The following is a 20,843-nucleotide window of genomic DNA, read 5'->3' as shown; positions in this document are numbered from 1 at the left end:
AGTCCATTCCCCTCTTTCCTTTAAGGAAATTTAACTCAGGTGACTTCAGAGCAGCAAAGAGAGTAGCCTGATTGTGTTCTTTGAAGAAAAGTCCAGATGCTAGCTACATAAAAATGCCATGAAATAAAGGGAAGGAAAATAAAAAGGATATTATAATCATGGCCCTGGGCAAAGCCATCTGAGGGAAGTGATTGCTGTCAGAATGAAGTATATAACCTGCTTTCACATATAAGTACATATCTGACAGAGAAAGAATAAGTAGGGAAGTTCCAGGATAATGGTCCTCTTTTCTGAATATATGTTAGAATCATCTGGAGAGCTTAAAAAATATAGATACTTGGACCCCATCGAAGAGATTTTCATTTAACTGGAGTTTAGGGGCTTCCCTCGTGGCTCGGACAGTAAAGAATCTGCCTGCAATGCAGGGGACCTAGGTTTGATCTCTGGGTTGGGAAGATCCCCTGGAGAAGGGACTGGCTACCCACTCTAGTATTCTTGGCTGGAGAATTCCATGAATAGATGAACCTGGTGGTCTATGTCCAAGGGGTCACAGAGTCAGACACGACTGAGTGACTAACATTTTCACTTTTTTCCAGTGCTTCAGTGGTAAAGAACCTGCCTGCCAATGCAGGAGACACAAGTTTGGTCCCTGAGTCGGGAAGATCCCCCTGGAGAAGGAAATGGCAACCCACTCCATTTTTCTTGCCTAGGAAATCCAATGAACAGAGGAGCCTAGTGGGCTGCAGTCCATGGGGCCACAAAAGAGTCAGACCCGACACAGCAACTAAACAAGGTAGTAGGCTGGGCATCAGTATTTTTATAGCATCTGAACAGGTAATATTAATGTGTGGCCAGGGATGAAAACCATTAGGCTAATCCAGGACAAGATGATAGCTAAGTGTGCAGTTTACAGAAAGTGCTAAAAATCAAATCACAGTTTGCTTTCCTCTAGTTAATGCTGGCAGAGCCTGGGTCAAAAAGAAGAGAAATGATATCTCGTGTCCCATACACCTATTACATTTCTATTTAAAAATATCCATGTGGCAATTTACATTCTTTAGGTCCTGAGGCTATCTGGACAGATACCTCTAGATGGTATAATCAGTAATTGATGAAGAATTCAAGTATTATTGCTGTATAATACTTTTATTCAACAGTTTTATGGGGGAAAAACTCACATTTCAGTATGTGTTACATCACAGAATTTTCAGACACATGTCAGAATCCAGTGACAAATTACACTTGGAGAAAAGCTTTAAAATCCATTCTTGTAAGCCACTCCTTTGTGAAATATTGAAAAGCAGCTTTGTCTCTCAGCACTAAAGATTACAAAAAGCACCATTTAAAGGAGGACTGACATATTTAATTCCCTTCAAATTATAGTCTTATTCCCCCTTTATAACAGAGCTGTATTCATTCAAAATGCTTTGGTGAAGTAACAACCAACATTCTAAAATTTACCAAAATTTAAGCAAGTTTCACATATGAGGCCAGTATGGAGATTAGAACTAATCAATATTAGTGAGCTTTGGCTGCTCTAAAACCACAACCTGGGTAGGTGTTCTGTAGATGGGAACAGAAAAGGAGTTAGATGATCAGTACATAATACTTAGGGTAGGTACTCCTCAGTCATTTAACCTGACTACAAAATCCAGAGTATTCAGTATTTCACACCAATCATACCGCAAAAGCACTGTGCTACATAAAATTCAACTCCACTCACGTTGAAACTAATACAAAATTTAACTTCTAAATAATTTATTCAATTCAAAGCACAACTGAGTAAAGCAAATCAAGACAAAGGCCAAATTTGAATCCTGGAGGGATTCCATTGCTAAGAACTGGATTTCTTAAGTAACAGATTCTTTGAGCCTTTTCCTCTGCTTCTTTTTTCTTATAATTTTTAAAGATTTGGCCTTTTTATTATGAAAGTTCCAGTTCATTGCAGAAATGACAGCCCTTCAACCTCCAATTGTGACCGGTGCTTAAGGAGAGACAAGTGCTAGATCCAGAGTTTTAAAAGACCCTAACTCCTATTCCTCCCAGGTCCTCCATCCCATGGGTAACTAGAGTCAGCAGTTCCTAGTAAAAGACAGCAAGGACTCAGCTTTAACAATGAGTCAGAATAATGCAGGAACCAATGGTGTATCTGCTCTTAAGTCTATGCCCCAAATCATTAGATCGTGAAGATTTAGAGATCTCTGAGAGTAGAACATATTGCAAACATACACAAACAGACTATTGCATATAATTTTTAGTTGAGGTCAAAAATTTAAAAGCCCTATTTCCCCAATTAAAAGCAAGGGAGTCTATCATTAATATGTCTCCTTCATTTATACCCAGATTAATATAAGCCCAGTCTAGAAGTAACTTCTTTCTTAACTTCATTTTAGCAGCATACATGCAGTACCAACACTTTTCAAAAATGTTTTATCTCAGATCCATTAGGTACAAGAGACTAGAAATAATCAGAGTAAAGTGACTGGGCCTGGGTTTACAGGATCCTGTCAGAAACTTCTCTTGAATTCTTTTATAGGGTTTCTCTACCATATATAAGCATTTTTTTTTCTTTAAAAAGCCAACACTCTTGAGGCCAGATACCCTTCAGGGGTTTTACCTAGTGATTAAATCCCATTCAACTCTAATCTTAAAGCAAGCTAATAATCCTGATACAGATGCTCTTCTTTCCATGACACATCTTCCTTAACAACAAGATGACTAATATTTGCTTTAGGTAACATTTGACTTTAGACCCTTGTAAAGTTTGCCTGACACATGAAGTTAAAGCATAATATAGAAGAAAGTGTAGAAAACATAAACAAGAGACAAAGGGAATATTTTTTTATATGGTAAATTCTATACAATGGGATCCAAAGACACCAGGATGTGTCTGATTTAATTTTTAAAAGGGTACTTCTAGTTCTGGGTTACTTAAGCCTTAATTTTCCTAGTATCACTCCTCGGCTCAGTTACTCTGCTTCCCACAACTCCTATCCATGATACAGTTCTTTAATAGTCAGCCCCCTCAAAGAGTTACATTCTTACTTTTTGACTCTGTGAAACTCTTATAGGCAAAAGCTAAGCAACCAACCAACCAAAAAAAAAAAACCAACCAATTTTTTACTCTTTATTCATTTTCAAACTCTGTCAAATTCTTCTGCAGAAAATAAACTATCCCTTTAACCAATATAAAAGAATGAGTGAGCTGTACTCTGGGGTACTTTCCTCCTTCCCTTTCAACCTAGAACAGTTTCTTGGAGGCAGACTGAGGAGAGTATGATAGCAATTATCAAGGCCATGGGATGTTATCAGCAGCACAGAGAAGGGACAGGGCTGCATAAGTCATCATCCAATTCCTCTTATTTGTCCCTTTCCAAAACTGCTGGTAGGCTCCAATTTCTTATCTGGCTGAAAGATTGATTACCTCAGAATTTGGAAAACTGACACCTTCTGCACATTTCCAGATCAGAAAGATTGGAAGGTCACCAACACCAAAACCTGCTGTTGCTGAAGACAGACCCATTCATTTCAAAGAAGCCTCTGGCCTGAGAAAAATGGGAGGAATCTCTTTTCCTACCCCACGCTAATGATATATCTGTGCAGAATAGAAATTTTAATACATGAACACATGGATGATTACATGATAAAACCGCTGACAAGACATATAAGTACAACAAAATCTTCCATGAAGCAAGCAAGATTTTAAATCTTAAGTGACTCACTTATTTACTGGCTATTAGAAAAATACAAAATTCTAGTATAACTGGAGACAGTGTAGATCCTGACAGTTGGTTCTAACAGAATTTTAGAATGGCACACCATTCTAAATGTGACTAGAACCATAAAACGTTCTCCACAAAAGCATTTTGCTGTAGAGAGTGGCCTCGAGTGGCTAGAGCAGTATTTACTCTCAGCAATTAACCACCAAAGCACTTAGCAATTTGCATTCTCAGCAAGACAGCAATCCCATACCATACTGCTCACACAGATGATCTAAGAGTTCTACATACCCAAAGACAACTATGTCATCAGCTTTACATGGGAAAGAGAGGAGGTAGCTAATTGACATGTGGGTGCCCTTTCAGTGGGACCGGGCTCATCTCAAAGAGCCTCTCAAGCATCAAATCTGGCCTCCTTCAGTACTGATTGTTTGGCCTGCATTTATTTGTAATGCAAGAGCCACAGAAACTTAGGGAAAAATATCTTATCTCTGAATCTCAAGAGTGGATTGAATAGAACTTTTTACTCCACAAATGGAAATCACTGACCCCTCTTCATCATCAAACACTTTTTGGGAAAAGATACAGAAGAGCAAGATGACTGTTACCATTTAGCACATGAAAGCAATACTTTTCATTGTTGAGACTACCAAGGGTAATTTCTTGCTTCTTGGCGTAATGAATCTTTAAGTTGAAGGAAACTTTTAGTGCACAAAATGAGCCTGAATGGGCCTGTATCTAGAACAATGTTCACTGTAATGATGTACACAGAGTCAGCCTCTTTAATGTATGACTGTAGAGGGCTAGAGTAGAGAAGACAATACAGTGAGCTATTTATCAAAAGCTTGAAATTCTCCAAAAGCAGTCTCTTTAGACCAATGAAAAGGCATTTTTTGGAGAAAAGAAAAATGTAGGCACATAAAAATCTTCCAAGGACCAAAGACATGAAAGTTTTTACTAGTTTTACTCTTCCCTTCAAAGCTGTCTGTGAATGAAAACATGGAAGCAGGGCCAAACCAGGTGGGAAGAAGTATGGGAATGTGCCAATACAGCCTTAACTGTGGCACCAAACCAAAACAAAAAAGTGGGCCTTCTGCATTCTGCCTTGCATATCATACTGAGCCAGAGTTTCTTCAGCAGAAGTTAAGGTAAGTGGTAACAAAGTGTCATGGGCCTGTGCTGGCTTAAAAAGGAGACATTCTGGCAGCCCTAGTCTGTGAGATGGGTCAGGTCTCGCAAAGCCTTTGAAAGGGGTCACTTACCTCCTAAGTTCTGTGCTCGGGAAGGGTCAGGTATAGGATTTGAAGGAGGCTAACAAAGCAAGAATGTGAAATGAAAGGGAAAAGGGTTCTTATGGGGCATCTGGTATCATTTAAAAAAGCACAGATTGTGCCATATCCTCTGGGAATACAGAGAACCCATGCAAGAAAAGCTGCTTCTGCAAGGAGGCAGCTGTAAGTAGGGCAGCAGTCTGGCACAAGTCCATTCCCTGGAGAGCCAAGGCAGTAGCAGTGATAGAATCTCCACCCAACAAGGATCCTGAGAGTTTGTTCTTCATTCACTTTAGGAAAAAAGATTCCTGTAATGGCTCTTCCTGAAGCTCTCCCAAATAGTCTTGGTGAGTTCCCATAGGCAGGGAGAATACATCTAGCTAGGAGGCTTCCATTAACTTTCCCTTCATATATATATATATATATATATATATAGTGTTAAAATAAATTCCATAAACTCATAAAGCTCTCATCTGCAATCAAATGCAAAAGCAGAGCATCCTACTCAGGCACTGAAACACACATATTAGCCTCAAAGCAAATCAGCCTTCCAGTCCCAACTAAGACTGGTCCAGTCCAGAAAGGCAAGGGAGATGCTTCTCCTGAATCCTGGGAGGCAGGAAGGGATCCCTCAGATGGGCTTGTACAGAAGAGTAGTAACATACTTCTTCTTGTAGCGATGGGTTGCACTAAGGACCATCACACTGTCCTGCAAGGGGAATAAACACATGCAGTTATTTTACTAGTTCAGGATGGAAACAGCCGTTCCCAGCCATTAATCCCTCACAGTTGCTCACTTTAAACAGAGTTACTTGATATTATTAAAAAAAAAGGTGGTCTGGGAGTCAAATCAATTTCTTTTGATCCTGACACCTACTGTTACACTCTGTGACTCTGAGTAATTACTTTGTTGTTCAGTTGCTAAGCTGTGTCCAACTTCTATCTCCAAGTCTTTTTTCCTCATCATTATGAAGATTAATACCCACCATTAAGATGGCTCCAATGATTACATGAAAATATCTGACACAGAATCTGACAGAAAATAGGTGCTAAAGAAATATTAGTGTTCTACCTCACTTCCTTTTCCACCTCAAATTCAAAATATTGGGCTTAAAACTACCACGGAAAAAAATAAATATTGTGACATCTGTTTCTAGAAGGAAGTCTTAAAAGCAATGAGAAGAAACGGCATTGATCCTTTTGAAAAACCATTTCCAAGCCCCCAAAACAGGTCTAATTTCCATTGAGTATCTGGGGCTGGACTTAAAAACCATTCTCTCTGATCAAGAGGAGACTCAGGAATCATCTTCTATCCTTGAACAAAGTAGACCCTAAAATCCTCCTTGGAAAGACACTCCATCCAATGAAGCAATTCCAAACAGCTTAAACCATCTTGAGAGAACCAGGGATAGGTATCATCCACAATGTATACTTACCAGATTGACATTCTGTGACCATAGTATACAGATCACAGCCTAAACATGACAGAAGCAAGGCAGGTAAAATATTTAACTCCAGAAAGAATTTGATAGAAATGAGGAGCAGGTGACAAAAAGACCTACTTGGAAAAACCAGCACCATAATCTCTAGGAAAGAACATGGAATGAGGATAGGAGGACAGGACCTCAGTCCTCTCTCTGGTCCTTACTGGCAATATGACCTCTGAGGCTTAGTTTTTTTATCTCTAAAATAGGAGTTAAAAATAATACTTATCTCACAAGCTTATTAGGAAAATTAAATTCAATAATATATGTTTATAAGTACCTTGTAATCTGTTACAGCTGTATCAGTGATTTCCCTAATCTGGCTGCATATCTAAGAAACATAAGCAACTTTAAAAAATTACTGAGGTCCATCCTAGATGCATTTATTCAGAATCCCTGGGGACAGAGCTTCTGACTCTGTATTTTCACAAACTTCCCCCAAGTAATTCTGTTGATGCTCAGCTTAGTTTGGTAACTACAGAACTATAAAAAATATCCCAATAGCCAGACCACAAAGACATTACAGGACTGAACAGATATTTTCAATCCAGAATCTAAAGCAGCAGAGAAATCAAGAAGCATTCTAAGAAACCAAGAAGCATTCTAAGAGCTGAGGAGTGGCGGGGTGGGGTTGGCAGTGCACAGGGCAAGTCTGGTCACATTTCTCCTTTAATTAGGAAAGAAGCAAGGACTGGGGTATATACGACTCAGGCACCTTAAAGCAGCTCATGCCCACCTTTAAACACTAGAGGCCTTAATATCAGATTTAAACATTCTTTGAACTGGAAAGTAAACTTGTTTTTTCTGCAAATGAAATCCTAGTACTTACTATGAACTCACACTTAATTAAGTAGGTGGTGCAAAGGTTATAGCTACCCAAAAAGAAACCAAGAAACAAAAAAGTCCGTTTAATCACAGGGCAATTCAGCTAGCCAGAACTCAGATATCAATACTAAGATTAGAATAAACAAACTCACCCTTTGGTTAAAAAAAAGAAAGTTCTTCTCTTATAATTGGACCATTACTGCCAGCTTCAGCAAACCACTAGAGAACATGTGTTCAACTCTTGCCCTCCTGTTTTTGGGAGCTATGTGAAGAAGCAGGCCCACCGTTTACCTTAATGGACAATGCATAGAGATGGTTCAGCATAACATGATTGGGCTCAGGAAGCAAGGCCGGGTCACACTGTTTAAAAAAAAAAAAGACTACATGGGGTTAAATGTATAATCTTAAACCAAACAGTTTATTCTCAAAAATCTTTGGAGCTGTTGAAAAACTCAAAACTAGAAGGTACTATTTCTTTTAAATAATTCACTTATTCTAGTACACATCAATAATATATTCTCATCACAGAAAAATCACAAAAATTCTGAGTCCAGGGCAGAAACTCTAAGCTTCAATATCTATTCATCCTCTTTTTAACAGACCTTACCCACAACACATATGGAAGGTTTGTGTTAAAAGGCAAAAATAATCTTAGTGGGAATCAAGTGAATTGACTAGAAATATAAATTATACGAAAAATATGCTTCTTTTGGATATTGCCAAATGATAAACACTTCTTATGTTGGAATGAAAGTCTTAGAAACTGTTTCTAGCAATCCACAGCTCTGAGCTGATACATTAGGACCAGAAGAAAACTATGAATTTTTATATCAGTACTTGGAAAAGTCACAACACAGCCCTGGAAAAAGGAACCTGTAATGCTACTGATACATACATGATTCATATTCAACAGACCTTTGTAATAATCCCAAACTCTAAGATTACTACACTTTGGCTCAAATGATCCTAGTAACCCTCAGATGCCCCAGCTATATTTTTAGAATACTCACAGATATGTTAGTGTCCTTGTTAAGAATAACTTGGAGAAGGTGAGGAGGCAGGATGGGTGGGGATTTAAATCTCTCCTCTGATCGAAACACATACATTTCTTGACCATAAGGCCCTGGGGGTGAGCTGGAAAGGTCTGGAAGATATTTATTCAAATATAAAGGAAAGTTGGACAGCTAGTAAAGATGCATGAAAAAACTGTCAATACATGGCAGGCAATATTAAATATGGTAGAAGTCAAGAATCATAAACTTGTGACTTGTTGGGTCTACAATTATAACGTAAAAGAAAAAGTCTGGGTCATCCTGAACATAAACCATGAGGTTCTTCATGGCAACATGATGTGGAGGACAGGGGAAGAGATAAGGTTGTAGGTTCAGGGAGAGCTACTCCATTTATCAACTGTATGACTTGGGACAAATCTCTCTACTCTAGTCAATTTCTTCATTCATAAAATGAAAACAACAATTTCTGCCCTATTTCACAGTGTTTTTATAGGAATCAAATGAGACAACAGATGTGACAATGCCTTAAAAACTATTAAACAACATGAAAATATTAGATTTTTCTTTTTCCCACCCAAGCAACAATAAAGGTTATAGACTCTAGGACTATTGATACTACAATGACTGTAACAATGAGGAAAAATGACTAACAACGTAGTAGTCATTAGGGAAATACAAGTTAAAACCATGATAAGATACCACATCACACTCATTAATTTGGCTATAATAAAAAAAGACAGACAATAATAATTATTGGTGATGATGTGGAGAAACGAGAACCTTTGTACTATTCCCATTGCTGGTTGGAATGCAAAATGGTGCAGCCACTCTGGAAAACAGTCCAGCAGTTCCTCCAGAAGTTAAGCACAAAGTTACCATATGACCCGCAATTATACTCCTGGGCATATACCCAAGAGAAATGAAAACAAATGTCCACAAAAGAACTTGAACATAAATGTTTATAACATCATCATTTGTAACATACAAAAAGTGGAAACAGTCCAAGTTTCATCAGCTAAATGAATGGATCAACAAAATGGTACACCCATACAAGGGTATTTAATTCAGTTGTAAGGAATGAAGTACTTAAACATATTAAAACATGGATGAGCCCTCAAAACATTATGCTAAGTTAAAGAAGCCACACACAAAAGACCACAAAGTGTATAATCCCATTTATACGAAATGTCCAAAATAGGAAAATCCATAGAGACACAAAATAATTTAGGGATGCCAGAGGTGGAGAGAAGCAAGGAATGGGAATGGAGTTTCTTTTGGGGGTGATTAAAATGGTCTGGAATTAGATAGTGATAATGGTTGCACAACTCGGTGAATACACTAAAAATTACCTAATTGTACACCTTAAAAGAGTGAATTTTATGGCATGTGAAATTAAATCTTTAAAAAATGGGAAAAGTATATACAGATAAGAACAGAAATACACAAAAATGAGGAGAACTATAATTTTTTGCTTAGTATTTTTTACAGTTCCTAGTAAGAAGGATTTTTAAACCAATTCAACATAAGAACTCAGAATTCAATTATATGTGGGGCAAAAGATGAGTAGCAAAAATACTGTTAAATTAAACAATATCTTAAAAACATATAGAACTTGACACTTTTCAAAGTACTCTGTTACTTTGTCATGTGAACTACAAAATTACTCTTGGCAAGTACATAGAACAGTTTTTTCTCTTTTCATTAAAAAAAAATGCTAAAGTCATTTAGCTAAAGTCACATACATGGCAAGATGGTCACTGAGTACAGATTAAAACTCAAGATTCCTAATAAAATGTATTCTAAACCTTACCTCAGAGGATCAGGAAATTGGGTGAAAGAAGGAAAGGAAGAATATCAACAATATGCTAGTCTTCTCTCTATATAATTATATGTCTATTATTCACTGGTTGCTTTGCTAGAATCATATAATGCAAAAATTTAGTCATAGTGGCCTAGACATTTAACTTGGTATTTTTTAATCTCTACCCCACCAGTTAATAACAATGTCCAGCCTTACTTTCTGACCTTATATAATGAAAACAATATCTGTAATTTTTCTAAGCAGACAATATTAGACTACTGATTATTCTCTTAGAAATTATTCTGCATAAGCTACCCTTGTATCCTGAGATTCTAATATGTCTCACTTCAGCCACTGTGTCTCCTCAGCTGAGAATCACTGAGAGTTTAAGCCTTTGATTTTACTGATAAGAAACTTTGAAAACTAAAGATGTTGAAGGACTTACACATAATGGGAAAGCTAGTTAGTAGCAGAGGCAGGTTTTGAACTCAAAAGGGAGAAGTTTGCTTACTGGGAACACAGTTCTTTAGACACTCACAGTCTTTACTGTAAAGAAACAAAACTGGTAACTGTGAATGTGGATGGCAAATCACTTTTCTGGTGTTATAGCCAATGTAAGTAGAGATGAAGGCCTTGGAAAAAATACTGGGAGAAACAAAAGCATATAGGTCTATTCCTCTATTGAGGTTTTTTTTTTTTTTTTAACCCAAAACTTTAAAAATTTCAGTTAACATATACACAAAAGAAATTTGAGGTTTTTATAACTCTTTTTTCCCCAAAGACTGCCATATGTGTAGGGCCTATTAAATATACAACTGCCAACTAAGCTATCAATTTCTGGCAGGATTAAGTTGAGGCAGCTAAACAAGGTATAGGAGACATAAGTAGCTCCTGCTAATTGATACTGTCAAAGGTCAATGAAAAAACTGAAATATTAATAGAAATAGCTTTTTAAACTATAGATCACAGCACACTAGTTGTTTATAAAAAGAATAAAGTAGAAAATAAAGTGCTTCACATGTAATAAAGGCAAACATTATAGTGCAAGACATGTTACTGGTTTGTGTGATGTGTGTGTCGGGTTACAATGTAAATTTAATGTAGATCAAATATATTTACTTTCACTTACTGTGAAATCAAACACATTACACAGATTTCATTCTCAGAGAATATGACCTAAATGTTTATAGGAGAAACATACATACAATTTGGAAGATTCCTAAGTTGAAAATGAAAAAAACAAAAACCACTCTTGGGAAGAAACATGCATTTTAAGAAAGGAAAGATCAAGAAAGAGCAAATGCTACAAAATTACCTCGACAAGATGTCTCTGAGCTTTCCATTGAATCTAGCTTTAAAGCATCAAACACCTCAAAATCAGATTTCTTGACATGAATCAAATTGTTAATTGTGCCAAGCTGACTGGTAACCACAGGCTGAAACAGTAAATGGAAAAAAAAAAAATTCATGAATCCCCATTTCAAATACATGTCATCCATTCAACTCTCCTCTTTTTAGAAGGGATTATACTTGGCACCACCATCTTTTATCAACAGGGAAATCCAACAGCAATGATATTTGACACCCAGCGGAATAACAGCTAAAAGGAGACTGTTAAGCCAGTGGTTACCCTCGGAGGTCAAGGTCTTACCTCTGATGGATCATGAACCCACTGTCCATCCACAAAAAACTTGTACTGGTGCTCTCCCTCAGGGAGGTCCAGGATGGCAACAAAGTCATTATGGCTACAGAAGAAAACAGAAAGTTAAACAGGCTAAATTCTTATTAGAAGACAGAAGATAAATGTAAAAGCCATGAGGCAATCACAGTATCATACCAGTGATCTCCCACATTCCTAAGTGATTGCACCCCCTGGAGTGAAAAATAATTTATAAACCCATTCTCCTTTTCTATATCCCCTTGAGCATGTATTTGCTATCCCTCCTAACAACTTTAATTTTTAACTAATATCTGAAAAAGAACAATAAAGATATTAATCCCCCAGAATGTTTCACCTTAGTACAACTATTTTGCTTCAGCAGAACAGATCCCTCAGGAGTGTAAAAAAGATAGCAAGTAGGTTCAGGATAAGAAGTGCCTCAAGGTACTCTTTCCACATTTTGGTGAGCATTTTCTAGAAAATTACCTATATACATACAAAGGGCCATAGTCAGTTACATAACTCATTGTTGCTCGGCAAGCAACAAATAACATTACTACCTAGAACTTTACAGCGTGTTTTGTTTTAGTGCAGAAGTCAGGGCAACTGGACTCAGGCAGTTATGGGAGACTTCCCACAAGCATAGAAAGGACTTCTATTAACACAATCCTAAAGAACATACCTCCAAAACTGTTATAAGTCCCTCTGAGGCAATGACATTCTAAGTGGTAAAACATCTCTGACTCACTATAAGGTTAAAAAAAATGTCACAGATATAGTTACTGGTCACAAAAAATGTTCTAGAGAAAGTCCCTAGCAGGTGGAGAGGAGTAGTCCAGCCAAGTCTCTCTCCTGAGAAAGGAAATTGGGTCTCTACTCCTGGACCCAGCAGACTCAACCAAGACACTTGTCTTCACCTCTTAATCAGTGGAATCTTGGTGCTCCAATTGTTGAAGGACCCAGAGATGAAGACCTCCTTGCCTCCTTCAGACCAGCGGATAACAGTGGGCCGGGCCTGCTGTGTGGGCTTTACGGAGTCCTCCAAATCCTGCTGCCATGATACAAACTCTTTGTCCCCAGGGAGCTGTAAGAAGGATTAGGTCATCCCTAAATTGTGTCCCTGGAATTCTGAAAAGGTCACTCTCCTCCTTAGGGCAGAGAGGGGTGCTACATTTCTGATAAGGATTAATAAGTCTTGAAATGAGCAATACATCAACTTTTGAACAAAACTATAGAAAAGAAACTCATCTAGGACCCAAATGGTCAAATGGCTTATGCCCAAAGTCTGCCCAAATCACAGCTTAATTTCTGAGTCTGCATGAATCACTCATCCTTTCAGAGTCTTGGGATATCCCTTAAAATACAAACGAACAAAAAATCTTACTTCCTGTCACCAGATTAACTCATAGGCAGACAATCATGATATGCTTATCTCTTAAGAGAAAAATATCAAAATAAAGCACAGTTCTACAAAAAATAATTAAGTTAGTCATCTGTTTTTTTTCTTTTGCTGTGCCATGCAGCATGCAGGATCTTAGTTCCCCAACCAAGGATTGAAACCCTCACCCCTGCAGCGGAAGCACAGAGTTTTAATCACTGGGCCACCAAGGAAGTCCTGAGCCATGTGTTTTTCCTATGTAAATATAAGCATCTCAACTATCAGTTGTAACAGAAATTAGAGATACTAAAATTCTTAAATAATTCATAATTTCCTCTTTAGTTAATAGGTTATAAAAGGACATTAAATATATAAAAATCAGATCATTGGTTTCCTAAATTTTGAGAAATAATTATGAAATCTTACTTATTCATCTATGCCAGGCTTATACTAGTAATCTTCAGGAGTGGGGATGAAAATTGTGGAGCTACGAGAAGCATCAGATCAAAAACTCAGTTTTCTTTAAAAAAGTGGTTCCCATATCAAATGAGGTATGTAGGGTTGCAGAAGAAAACTGACTCCTTAGTCAAGTTTATTTTCATTACCATCCTTTAGAACAGAAACTGGCAAACTATGGCCAGTGAGCCAGATGCTTTTATAAATAAAGTTTTATTGGAAAATAGCCACACTCATTCACTTACTCATCTATAGCTGCTTTCATGCTGCAATGGCAGAACTGAATATCAGTGACAGAGACTGTATGGTCTACCACAAAGTCTAAAATATTTACTATCTGGCCCTTTACAGAAAAAGTTTGTTGACCCACACTTTAGAGTGGCTTAAATGACTTTGGTAAATAAGTCCTTACGGTATCAAGCCAAAATATTATTAATACCAAATAAAATAATGTGGGATAAAAAAAAGAGACTAGTTTATTCACTTGCGCTTTACTTTCAAAATGGCTGAGGCAGTCTACCTTCCATACTCTGAATATTCCTCAAAACTACAGTATGAGACGTTAGTGGCAACATAATCCTTAGTAAACAAAGAGAACTGAAGGAACTTTCACATTATGTAAGGAAGTGACTTAAGAGAAAAACTTGATCTCCATTTTCTCAAAGCAATGAACTCATTTGACAGTCTGGACTAGAATTATAGAAATTTTTACATTCCTAACAATTACATATGCCTCAGATTCTGATTCAGATATAGGACCTGGGAATCTATTTTTAAGAAGCTTCCCAGACAATAATCCTAAAATTTAATGTTGAAAATAAAGAAAGAAATCTCATCATTAGAGATACATCCTAAAATACTTATAGGTAAAGTAGTATTTGATATGATGGTCTGGGATTTGCTTAAAAATAATTGGTGGGGGTAGAGTGGATTGGGGTATAGATGATATGAATTCATTCATGATTTGATCATTGTTTAAACTGGATGACAGTTATATAGGATTCATTACACTGCTCTCCTGACTTTGAAACATGGAAAATGTTTCAGATTTTCCATGAAATGTTTAAATAAATCCCAGGTAAGTCTAATGTGCAAATAGGATTGAAAACCATTGAACTAGTCCACTGAAGAAGAGTGGCATTTGAAGCAATATAGGCCCTTCTGCCACTGTTTCTATCATTTACTTGTATGCTTTATTATTTTAGAATTTGAAAGCTACAAACTATTAATATGCCTAGCTTTGGAAGAAAGCCCTTCCACGTATGATATGACATTTCTGTGGTAGGCATCAGTGCAGCTGACAAGCAGAAAGATTGTTTACTCCAAGTTAAATAGTCAGCAAAATCATCAGGAAAAGAGGCAAAATAACTAGAGTTACAACTGAAAACTGTTTAAGTGAAACACTGAGGAAAGAAATAGAATAGACTGAGCAACTGTAAAATCTCAGATTTGGAAATGACCTTGGGAATTATTTGAACCAATCTTAGTTCACAAATGGCAAGACTGAGGTAAGGGAAAGAATGATCCAAAATAGGCTCCATTTCAGATAGAGCAACCTGGCTTTTATTCAGGACGCCGATTACTGCAGTCACAGTTTGACAAGTACACAGTACTTAAATCCTGAGTCATCAGTGTAGGAAATGGATAAAAATACAATCACCTTGAGAAAGCTTTGAAGAAGTAAATTCAGATGGCTGGGGAGATATCCCAAGAGTTGAGGAAGAAGTCCTGAAGTGGAAGAAGCAAGAAAGGAACAGAGAAGAAACCCCAAGAACTCACCTTCACTTCTCTTTGTGATTATGTTTTCAATTGGGATCCAAGAAAATAAACAGAATCCACATTTCATGTGTTACCAACCCAGCAAAATTACTCTCTATTTACCCTGGTGGCTCAGACGGTAAGGCATCTGCCTGCAATTCAGGAGACCCAGGTTCAATCCCTGGATGGGGAAAATCCCCTGGAAAGGGACTGGCAACCCACTTCAGTATTCTTGCCTGGAGCATCCCATGGATAAGGGGTTGCAAAGAGTCGGAGACGACTGAATGACTAACACACACACACATTTACAAGAGTAAATAAAATAAAACCTCAGATGTGTGGCAAGGGATGAGTGATAACATCAAACACACCCCAATCTCCTCAATCCCTCCATTTTTCTACTTCATCCCAGTCAGACTACCAGGTGGAATTACTGTATTTAATGCAGACAGCTCTAAAAGTGATTAGAAACATTCCGATGTAGTTTTATTGCTGTCAGCTCCATCTATCCTTTCTGTAGGGTGAACACAAGTTGCCACTTTCCTGAAAGTCCTAGACTGACAGCCAGGTCTTCAGGGAAACTGTGGGTTTTCCCTTTTTAGCTTGGTAATATTATGAAGTACTACCAGCAAGTGAAGAAATCCTAAACTTATTTGCTCTCCCACTTAAGAAGTAGCTGGACGTGAAAAAAAGCACCCCAGCCATAACTATAAAGTATGAGATGAAAACTAAGCAGTCAACCAAATAATGTCCTTTATTGATCCCCAGGACTAGGAAAAAGTATTCATATAAGCAAGAGGTTGCTGCTCACAGTCATGCCAAAGGGGAAGAGGATCTGAAGTGCTGATCTCTTAGAAGGGCAAAAATGAGACTAATACAAAGAAGTAGAAGTGTTCAGGGAAAAGTCACTTACCTACCTTAGGGCAAATGTGAGAAACTGCCGCCTATGGTCAGCAACTCAGGTAACCTACAGTCTGAAGGTTTTCACAACCTACAAATTCATCAATACTCTAGTAGAAGAGGCATCCAGGAGAACCAAGGGTGGAGGGGGGCGGGAGGGGGGTGTTGGCCTCATCCTTAAAATGCGGCAAACAGAGGAGTCCAGTAACAAGAACTCCGCCTCTATCCTATTTTGAGGCAGCACCGCAAAAAGAATTACCACCCAGTATCTCCGTCCCCAGAAAAAAAACCTTTAATTCTAAAAGCCTTAATTCGGGTCAGTGTGGTAAGGAAAAAACAAAAGAGGGAGGAGGAGTCCTGACACCCAGCCTGCTGCAGGACCGCCACCAACTGGGGGCGTGGGGACGCTCACCTTGGAGTCGGGCAGGCTGAAGACGCTGGGGTCGTCGGTGCTCCCCACCATGATCTTATGTTCCTTACCCGGAGCATGGCCGCCGGCGCCCTCGGCGCGCGCAGCCTTGGCGCCGTGGCGCTCCCCGGCCACTCGATCGCTGGTGGTGTTTCCCATGGCTGTGCAGCTCGAGTCGGGGGCCACCTGCCGTAGGGAACAGCATGGGGCAAGGGACACCCCGGCAGTCTTGTCAGGGGAGCCCCCGGCCCCGCCCCTGCGTCTGGGGACCCGGGCGAGGGAATCCCCGCCCCAGGGAAGCCGTGCCTGGGGGACCTCTTCCTCCCTGGCCTCCAAGAACATCCGGAACCCCCAAACCCTCTAGAGGCCCGCTGCTCAAGAAACCCCCTTTCGGGAACTCCCCCGCATCCCCCGCGCTCACGGGCCAGGGGCGCCCCCACCCCAATCACCTCCCGCGATGCTCTCCCTCCTCCCGGGATCAATGGTGAGATGGCTGTTCTGCGGATAAACTCACCAATAAAGTTATCGAAATTGAAGCCTCGCCCGGGGCTAACGAGCCGGGTTTCCTCCTAAAATGGCTACAAGATCAGTGGCGTGGGGCCCGCCCCGCGCGCGTTCCCTGCGGCCGCGCCGCGACGGCGCCCGGGGCCAGCCGGCCTCTCTAGCCGCCGCCGGCTCGGTGGTGGGCCGCCGCGCGCAGCCTCCAGCGCCAGGCGGGGGCGCCCGTGCCGCAGTCAGCGGAGTGCGGGGCCAGGACAGCTTCCGTGGCAAGCCTGCGCCGGAATCTTAGGTTTAGTTCAGTTCAGTTCAGTCGCTCAGTCGCGTCCGACTCTTTGCAACCCCATGGGCTGCAGCACGCCAGGCCTCTCTGTCCATCACCAGCTCCCGGAGTTTACTCCAACTCATGTCGGTTGAGTCGGTGATGCCATCCAACCATCTCATCCTCTGTCGTCCCCTTCTCCTCTCGTCTTCAATCTTTTCCAGCATCAGGCTCTTTTCAAATGAGTCAGCTCTTCCCTTCCCATCAGGTGGCCAAAGTATTGGAGTTTCAGCTTCAACATCAGTCCTTCCAATGAACACCCAGGACTGATCTCCTTTAGGATGGACTAGTTGGATCTCCTTGCAGTCCAAGGGACTCTTAAGAGTCTTCTCCAACATCACTCACATCCATATATGACTACTGGAAAAACCATAGCCTTGACTAGACAGACCTTTGTTGGCAAAGTAATGTCTCTGCTTTGTAATATGCTGTCTAGGTTGGTCATAACTTTTCTTCCAAGGAATAAGTGTCTTTTAATTTCATGGTTGCAGTAATCATGCAGTGATTTTGGAGCCCCCCAAAATAACGTCTGCCACTGTTTCCACTGTTTCTCCATCTATTTGCCATGAACTGATGGGACTGGATGCCATGATCTTTGTTTTCTGAATGTTGAGCTTTAAGCCAACTTTTTCACTCTCCTCTTTCACTTTCATCAAGAGGTTGGTTGAACCCAAAGACCTGCCATGGGGAAGGGATGGTTCCCAAAAGATACTTGGGGTCCCTTCCCGGGCTCTGGTGCACCATACCCGGAGGAGCTGTGTTGGTTTCTTCTTGGCCTCCTCACCTGGTCTCAGGTTTGCCAAATGTCTTCATTTTGTAGCATCTTTTCAACAAGCTTCCCAGAGAGGTGAGTTCCTGTAAGGAATAAGAAATAAGAATAAGGACTTGCAATTGAAAGCTAAGGAAATAATGGTAATTGCTGGGGGTTAAAACTAAGTGTTATGGGGAGTACTTAGCAGTCAGAGTGGGGCCCTAGGGAAGAGGGAATATTTAGACAAATCTTGACAGATTGTCAAAATTAGGAGAAAGCTATTCTAGGCTAAGAAACGGTATTTGCAGTAAGCAACCTCGGAAGAAATAAAATTCAAGTAAGAAAGCAACAGAAACATCAGAAGGAACACTTAAGGCAGAAAAGGGCAACAACAGCCCTTAGGTTGGGATAAATTCAGCTTTCTACTGATAATTAATGGGATATCTGTGGTATTTACTAATCCTTACTCTATATTATGATTATATGCATGTCTAATGAGCTTCTAGAAACCCTTGTCGCTCAGTGTGTTACAGTGACCAGCAGCATTGCCATCATCTGGGAGCTTGTTAGAAATGCTGAATCAGAGGCCCCATCCTCTGTTCTCTCTCTGTGCATGCATGCTTAGCCCTGTCCGACTCTTTGCGACCCCATAGACAGTAGTCTGCCAGGCTCCTCTGTCCATGGGATTTTCCAGGCAAGAATCCTGGAATGGGTGGCCATTTCCTTCTCCAGAGGATCTTCCTGACCCAGGAATCGAACCCGCCTCTGCCGTCTCAAAAGCGATTCTGCATTTTAACAAGATCCCCCAAGGAAATGTGAATACACCTGAAAGTATAAGAACCACTGCAGTGACAATAGGCAGAGAGAAAAACTAGGTTTGATTCTTTTTCATAGTCTTGCATGCCCCTGTACAGAGTAAACTTTTAATAAAAATTTGCAGAATGAAGGGTACGTGAATTCTGCCTACTACATTTATAACAGGATAATTCCACTTGGTGGCTCAGTGGTAAAGAATCCACCTGCCAGTGCAGGGAAAGCAGGAGACTCAGGCTGGACCCCCGGGCTGGGAAGGTCCCCTTGGAGGAGGAAATGGCAACCTGCTCCAATACTCTTGTCCGGAAAATCTCATGGATAGAGGAGCCTGCTGGGTATCATTCATAGGGTTGCAAAGAGTCAGACATAACTCAGCAACCATGCAGAAATTCCACTTAGTCTTAAATACAGACAGTCATGGGGGAACCCAAGTCACACAAGGCCACCCTTTCTGAATGAGCAGAAAGGTTGAAAAGTTCAACCTTTTAGTTGAAAAGTTCATTTTTATATTAAGTTGAATACCCATCCACTTAAGTCCAACAAATCCACTGCTTCCACTTATGTTTTTACTCTGCTCCTAAGAAACTCAGTTATTCTGTGGCTCCTCACCAAAGACAGTTTGCAGGAAGAAAAAATTACATATTTTACTTCAACCTTTTGCTTACCCCTTCAAAATCTTTGCTGTCTAGTTACCTACTACTTGGATAACCTTATACCACCCCCACTTCCGCCTCCCCACCTCCCTTTTATTCCGAGTTCCTTTTAATTTTTCTATAGGACTCTGAAGTAAGGGCCTTGAAGGACTAATATATTAAATCTTAATTTATTTACTATTCAGCTTTCTAACCCAGGGTGGTTTCTGCACACCAAATAATTTGTCCCTTGTCTGTATTTCTTTATAAGCATCAGATCACCATAGGTGAGACAAATCTGGTTTGGAGGATTATCCATGTCACCGTTCTGCTCTAATAGCATTTATGAATCAGTCAGTAGTTAATAATAAGATTCAACTTTGCATATTGCACATTTTAGACATAGGACAAGAGTAATTTCACATTGTAGGAAGGATTATCTTCTTATCCCCAGTCTCATGTCTGTTTGTTTTTTCCTTCTACTCAGGAATGACTAGGTAAAGAAATATGACCTCTTAACTCAGTCATGTCCAACTCTTTGTGACCCTGTGGACTGTAGCCTACCAAGCTCCTCTGTCCATGGGATTCTCCTCCAGGCAAGAATACTGGAGTGGGTTGCCATTTCCTTCTCCAGGGGATCTTCCCGACCCAGGGATTGAACCCGGGTTTCCCGCATTGGAGGCAGATGCTTCTTTAACCTCTGAGCCACCAGGGAAGCCCGCTAACTGATATTAGTATAATTTTATCTCTTTAGACTTAATACTGTTGCCCCAGTGTCCTATCTTTCCTTCTAGAGGGAAGGAAAAGAAGGTGGTAATAGGCAAAATAATTAGTGGAGGTTCTCTTGATATTACTGTATCTCAGCTGTCATTGCCACTGTTCTGCCTAATAAACTGAGGAGAATAAAGGAGAGCTTGGGAGACTTCATAGCTTTTATGTGTGTTGCTAAAGGTATCCTGCTTCCTCTGAGAAGTGAGGATGGGGAAAAAAATCTGTTGATTTTATGGAACTAGAAGACAGGTTAGATTCTGCATCTGGAGCTTTACTGTCTCCACTCCCCAGGTTGCATCCCCATTTATGATCAGGAACGAGTATGACATCTCATCTTGGTCAATTCCATTTCCAAAACAATTTGATCTTTTTCTATAAAGTT

At 39.9% G+C, this 20,843-nt stretch overlaps 2 protein-coding genes across 2 annotated transcripts in view; both read right to left on the bottom strand.

The window, feature by feature from the left end:
- Positions 1 to 1,125: 1,125 nt before the first annotated feature.
- PRKAB2 (protein kinase AMP-activated non-catalytic subunit beta 2) lies at positions 1,126 to 17,269 on the bottom strand. The gene is made up of 8 exons (XM_040230888.1): positions 17,124 to 17,269; positions 16,678 to 16,860; positions 12,691 to 12,857; positions 11,765 to 11,858; positions 11,429 to 11,549; positions 8,310 to 8,443; positions 7,591 to 7,659; positions 1,126 to 5,699 (listed from the first exon to the last, which is right to left on the bottom strand). Exons 2-8 carry the CDS (start codon positions 16,831 to 16,833, stop codon positions 5,622 to 5,624), a joined length of 819 nt encoding a protein of 272 aa, XP_040086822.1. The 5' UTR covers positions 16,834 to 16,860; positions 17,124 to 17,269; the 3' UTR covers positions 1,126 to 5,621.
- Positions 17,270 to 18,093: 824 nt separating this feature from the next.
- Positions 18,094 to 20,843, bottom strand: part of FMO5 (flavin containing dimethylaniline monoxygenase 5) — a 55,066-nt gene continuing 52,316 nt past the window's right edge. The window contains exon 9 of the mRNA XM_040230887.1: positions 18,094 to 18,349. Coding sequence (XP_040086821.1) covers positions 18,322 to 18,349 — 28 coding nt within the window. The 3' untranslated portion in view covers positions 18,094 to 18,321. The remainder of the gene's footprint in view (positions 18,350 to 20,843) is intronic.

Source organism: Oryx dammah, unplaced genomic scaffold, assembly GCF_014754425.2.
Source record: "Oryx dammah isolate SB20612 unplaced genomic scaffold, SCBI_Odam_1.1 HiC_scaffold_28, whole genome shotgun sequence".
Taxonomy (NCBI): Eukaryota; Metazoa; Chordata; class Mammalia; order Artiodactyla; family Bovidae; genus Oryx; species Oryx dammah.
Note: the sequence above shows the minus strand (reverse complement) of the source record. Positions and strands in the feature narration are given on the sequence as shown.